Genomic DNA, 6,107 nt, shown 5'->3' on the forward strand with positions numbered 1-6,107 from the left:
AGACAGGTGTGTGACAAGTAAGACTGTGACTGATCTTCAGAAGAGCCCTAAGAACAGGAGATCACCAGCAACCAGGAGCTGTGAAAGGTCACCTTTGGGGAGCAGGGGTGCTGCCAACCCAGCATAATCTCTATTCTTAAGGTAGTGCCCAGAGCAGAGGTTCCCAAAACATGAAACAGACCAGCTCCATCAAAATCACCTGAAAGCTCCATCAAATTCACCTGCAAAGCATTGACATCCAAAGCCTGCCCCCTCTGCACCCTCCACCCACTGAATCAGAAGTGGGTCCTGGAGATCTGCATTTGACTCTAAAAGGCAAATCTGCATTTGACTCTAAAAGGCAACCTCCAGTGCTCCTTAGACTTGCTTAGAAAACACTGTAAATCTGAAGACTTATAAAACTCTAAGTGTCTCAGAAACCCAGGGTGAAGAATCACAAATTCTCTACTACCCTGCCCCATTTTTAATCACACTCATCACAGACCACAGAGCACCTGGCAAACCCAGGGAACGGTGGGTTGAAGATACGTTTTCTTCTAGCAGATTAAGAGCTGAGCAGCGTTTCCTGTGCCCTGTGCTTCATTAGCACATTGGTGGTGTCATTTCCGGTGACTGACTCTCTGTTTCCATTCTGGCAAAGTGGTTTGTTCTTTTCACTCTGCTTTGGGTGTTGAAGGAAGATGAGCTTCTCACGGAGCCTCTCCTGAGCCTCTTGGCAGTTTCCCCCTCTGTGCCCCTCATGTTTCCACCAGAAGGCAGAGGCCATAGATTCTCCCTGAGCCACCTCACTTGGAAGCACCACGTCCGGATGAGATTGCACCTCCTGCAGTGGGCATTAGCCACGTCCAGGTAGAACCAAACCTGTTGCTTTTGTATGTTGGGTCAACTTGGCCTGACATTTCAGAGGTAGACACAAGATAGGCAGTTTGTTGCGGGGGTGGGGAGAAGTGATAGACATGCTGGCTAACTGATTATGATTAAGAGAAACTTAGAAGCTGAAACCAGAGAGCATCTCAAAGGTTCCTGATACAATGGATGGTGTCACTCCAACCCTTTCGACAATCAGAGGGAGGACCTTGGAGTCCAGCACTCTGCATGTGACTCCCCGCAGCCTGGACAGGTGAGTGACTCAGGGTGGCGAGCTCCACCCTGCCCTGATTTAGGCAGAAGGTCCTAGTCCACACTTAGGAGCTTCTTACACAGCAGGGCTGTTTCCTCTCAACACCCAGGCTCGGGACTACTAAGACCACCAAACTCTAGGCTTGGAGGCATCTGCTCAGGGGTGCTAGGGGGAAAGGAAGGTATTGAGGAAAGAAAGAAGATATTTGGTAGAGGAAAAACTGTGGTAACACTGGTCCTTAAAGCTAGTTGCTTAGACTGGTTGGATTTCTCACCTCTCAGAGGCCCTGAACCCTATTGTCAGTCTTTCCTAGGTGTCACCATGACAGAAACAAAAGGCTGAGTTTTCCAAGGATGTGTTTTGAGATCCAAAAACTTGTCATGAATAAAAAATGTAGTGATAAATATAATAAAGATATGTCTTTAGGTTGTAAAATCTTACAGGACTAATCGTGGGTATAAATTACTGCTACTACTTTCAATCTCATACAAACAAAATTAAAAATCCACCCACAGTTGAAACTTAAAAAACATTGGTAGCTGACGAGGTGCGGTGGCTCACTCCTGTAACCCCAGCGCTTTGGGAGGCTGGGGGCAGCTAGGGCGGATCACCTGAGGTCAGGAGTTCAAGACCAGCCTGGCCAACATGGTGAAACCTCGTCCCTACTAAAAATACAAAAATTAGCCAGGGGTTGTAGCGCACTCCTGTAGTCCCAGCTACTCAGGAGGCTGAGGCAGGAGAATTGCTTGAACCCGGGAAAGAGGTTGCAGTGAGCCAACATCACGCCATTGCACTCCAGCCTGGGCAACAAAAGCGAAACTCTGTCTCAAAAAATAAAATAAAATTGCAGTTGTCTGGGAAAATAAATGTTATTACCGTGGCAAACACATGTCACTTGCAAGTAGACATGAGTATCGATGAGCAATGAATTCACAAAAATCAGAAGCCTGAAGCATCCCTCCAAAACTATTTCTTCATTTATTTTTATTTATTTCTAATTGGCAAATCAAAATTGTATATATTTATCATGATAGCCTGTTGTTTTGAAATATGGATACATTGTACAATAGCTACATTTTTTTTTTTTTTTTTTTTTTTTTTGAGACGGAGTCTCACTCTGTCGCCCAAGCTGGAGTGCAATGGCCAGATCTCAGCTCACTGCAAGCTCCGCCTTCCGGGTTCACACCATTCTCCTGCCTCAGCCTCCCGAGTAGCTGGGACTATAGGCGCCCGCCACCTCGCCCGGCTAGTTTTTTGTATTTTTTTAGTAGAGACGGGGTTTCACCGTGTTAGCCAGGATGGTCTCAATCTCCTGACCTCGTGATCCGCCCGTCTTGGCCTCCCAAAGTGCTGGGATTACAGGCTTGAGCCACCGCGCCCAGCCAGGATTCCCTTCTTTCTTAAAGGCTGACTAGTATTCCATTGAGTATATATACCACATTTTTTCATCCATTCATCCATTGATGGACACTTAGGTTAATTCCATATTTTGACTATTGTGAATAATGCTGCAATGAACATGGGAGTGTAGACATGTCTTTCAAATATGATTTCATTTCCTTCAGATATATACCCAGTGGTGAGATTATTGGATTCTATGGTTCGTATGGTAGTTCTTTTTTTTTTTTTTTTTTTTTTTTGAGACAAAGTCTCACTCTGTCGCCCAGGCTGGAGTGCAATGGCACAATCTCGGCTCACTGCAACCTCCGCCTCCCGGGTTCAAGTGATTCTCCTGTCTCAGCGTCCCGAGTAGCTGGGAAAACATGCGTGTGCCACCACGCCCAGCTAATTGTTTTCTCTATTTTTAGTAGAGACAGGGTTTCACCATGTCGGCCAGGCTGGTCTCGAACTCCTGACCTCAAGTGATCCATCCACCTTGGCCTCCCAAAGTGCTGGGATTACAGATGTTAGCCACCACGCCCCGCCTTGGTAGTTCTATTTTTAATTTTTGAAGAACCTCCATAGTGTTTTCCATAACGGCTGTACTACACTTAAAACTATTTCTATGTTAGTTTATTTATTTATTAATTCAGTCATTCATTCATTTAACAAATATTCATCAGGGCCCTACAAAGTACCAAGCACTATTTAAGGCACTAGGTGAACAGGATAAACAAGTCCATAACTACCGGAAGCTTATAGTCAAAGGGGAGAGTCAAATAAAGAACAGAGCTGAAAGTGGTGGCTCATGCCTATAATCCAAGCACTTTGGTAGGCCAAGGCAGGAGCATCAGTTGAGCCCAGGAGTTCAACACCCAGCCTGGGCAACACATGGAGACCCTGTCTCAAAGTTGTTGTTGTTTTTTGTTTGTTTGTTTTTTGTTTTTTTAATAAAGAAGGATAAACAGGTAAGCATATGAATGTATAATATCAATCAATCAGGCTGGGCGTGGTGGCTCATGCCTGTAATCCCAGCAGTTTGGGAGGCTGAGGCAGGCAGATCACCTGAGGTCAGGAGTTCGAGACCAGCCTGACCAATATGATGAAACCCCATCTCTACCAAAAATACAAAAAGTAGCCAGGCGTGATGGTGCACACCCGTAGTCCCAGCTGCTCGGGAGGCTGAGGCAGAAGAATTGCTTGAACCCGGGAGGGGGAGGTTGCGGTGAGCCAAGATTGTGTCATTGCACTCCAGTCTGGGAAACAAAAGCGAAATTCCGTCTCAAAAAAAAGATACATCAACCAGTCATCAGTGATATGAAGAAAAAATGGAGCACAGCAAGGGGACTGTAAGTAATAGGGTGTGGCCATGGAAGACCTGAGGAGATGACATTTGACATTTCAGAAGAGACCTGAATGAGAGGGACTCAGTCATGCAGATAGCTGGGAGAGGAGGGTTCCTGGGAGAGGGAGTGGCAGGTCTGACACAGAACTGTGCTTTGCATGGGCAAGGTATCCTGGTAGTCAAAGTCAGAGGGAACGTGGTAGGAAATAAGGTCAGAGGTAGGCAGAGGCCAGATCATATTGTGCCATAAAGTCATCACTGAGGAAGGACTATAGACTTTATTGTAAGTCACTCGAAGCCAGGCAGAATGACGAGCAGCGGAGGGATGTGATCTGATTTACTGTTTAGAATTATCACACTGGTTTTTGTGTGAAGATAGTATGTTGGGGCCAAGAGTTAAAGCAAGGAGACCAACCAGGAACGTTATTGCAAAGGTTCCTGTGAAACACAGTGGCTTAGACCCAAGTGGTGGCAACAGAGGAGCAAGAGGTGGTTGGGTTTGGGATAAATGTCCAGGGTAATGCAGACAGAATCTTCTGGTTGACTGGAAGTGGGGCATGAAAGAAAAAGAGCTCCAAGTCAAGAATGGCTCCAAGGTTTTTGACTAAGTCACTAGATGATGGGAAACACGTGGGGAGTAGCAGGTTTGTGTGGGGAGATGTTTTGGTTTGAGATGTCTGTTAGGCAGCTAGTTAGAAATGCCCACTAGAAACTTGGATAGGCTGGGTGTGGTGGCTCACACCTGTAATCCCAGCACTTTGGGAGCCTGAGGAGGGCAGATCATTTGATGTCAGGAGTACAAGACCAGCCTGGCTAACATGGTGAAATACTGTCTCTACTAAAAATACAAAAAAAAAATTAGCCAGGTGTGGTGGCGGGTGTCTATAGTCCTGGCTACTCAGGAGACTGAGGCAGGAGAATCACTTGAACCTGGGAGGCAGAGGTTGTAGTGAGCCGAGATCATGCCACTGCACTCCAGCCTGAGCAACAGAGCGAGACTCCGTCGAAAGAAAGAAAGAAAGAAAGAAAGAAAGAAAGAAAGAAAGAAAGAAAGAAAGAAAGAAAGAAAGAAAGAAAGAAAGAAAGAAAGAAAGAAAGAAAGAAAGAAAGAGAAGGAAGGAAGGAAGGAAGGAAGGAAGGAAGGAAGGAAGGAAAGAAAGAAAGAAAGAAAGAAAGAAAGAAAGAAAGAAAGAAAGGGAAAGAAAGAAAGAAAGAAAGAAGGAAGGAAGGAAGGAAGGAAGGAAGGAAGGAAGGAAGGAAGGAAGGAAAGTTAGTTGTATAAATAACCCTAAAACTCAAGGGGACAAAAACCTTCCCTGTTAAATGCCCTGGTTTCTAATAATTGGGGGTAGCATGTCAGTTCCTGAGTCCTGCTGTAACTTCAGTTGGCAGCTTCCTATTGCATTAGGCATAGCCATCTGGAGTTGTAATCATCTGGACGCATTTCAACACCCAAGCAAAGCTGAGCAGTGACGCCAGCCCTGCCAGGGAATTGCAAGGTAGCACAGAACGTGAATTGGTTAAACTCCACATAACAGCGTGTTGCTTGGAGACCAGCTCCACAAATTGGTGCCGGGGGTTATTCAAGTTCATGCAAGATGGACTCGGCCACAGAGCCACTCCCTAATTGTAAACTGGCTAACCTCTCCTCCAAGCAAGCCAGGAAGCCCACGAGTAGGGAATGAGAAGGGGCGAGGCCAAATGACTTTGCAGGTTTGGAGGACAGTGTGGCAGAGTGGAAAGAGCACAGTCTTTGGACGCAAACAGATCTAGATTCACATTCCTTCTCTGCTCCTTCCTACCTAGGTGATCTCTGACTTGTTACTTTACCTTTCTGAATCTAAAGCTCAGGTTACTTGGACACAAAGTGAGATAGGATTGTTGTAAAGATTAAATAAATTTCACGGGCCGGGCGCGGTGGCTCATGCTCATGCCTGTAATCCCAGCACTTTGGGAGGCCAAGGCAGGCGGATCACAAGGTCAAGCGATAGGGACCATCTTGGCCAATGTGGTGAAACCCCGTCTCTACTAAAAAGACAAAAATTAGCTGGACGTCGTGGCACGTGCCTGTAATCCCAGCTACTCTGGAGGCTGAGGCAGGAAAATCGCTTGAACCCAGGAGGTGGAGGTTGCAGTGAGCCGAGATCGCGCCACTGCACTCCAGCCTGAGCGACAGAGAAAGACTCCACCTAAAATAAAAAATAAAAGGAAGAAAGGAAGGAAGGAAGGAAGGAAGGAAGGAAGGAAGGAAGGAAGGAAGGA

General features: G+C 46.2%; 1 protein-coding gene across 3 annotated transcripts in view; it reads left to right on the plus strand.

The window, feature by feature from the left end:
* Positions 1-590: 590 nt before the first annotated feature.
* Positions 591-6,107, plus strand: part of LAX1 (lymphocyte transmembrane adaptor 1) — an 11,535-nt gene continuing 6,018 nt past the window's right edge. Inside the window, exons 1-2 of one of the 3 annotated variants that reach the window (XM_023186947.2) lie at positions 624-849; positions 983-1,120. In XM_023186947.2, coding sequence (XP_023042715.1) covers positions 1,032-1,120 — 89 coding nt within the window. In that variant the 5' untranslated portion in view covers positions 624-849; positions 983-1,031. Of the gene's footprint in view, positions 1,121-6,107 lie in introns of all 3 variants that reach the window. The other 2 variants (XM_023186946.1, XM_023186945.3) reach the window with 2 other exon arrangements.

The sequence above is a fragment of the Piliocolobus tephrosceles genome, chromosome 1 (assembly GCF_002776525.5).
Source record: "Piliocolobus tephrosceles isolate RC106 chromosome 1, ASM277652v3, whole genome shotgun sequence".
NCBI classification, from domain to species: Eukaryota; Metazoa; Chordata; class Mammalia; order Primates; family Cercopithecidae; genus Piliocolobus; species Piliocolobus tephrosceles.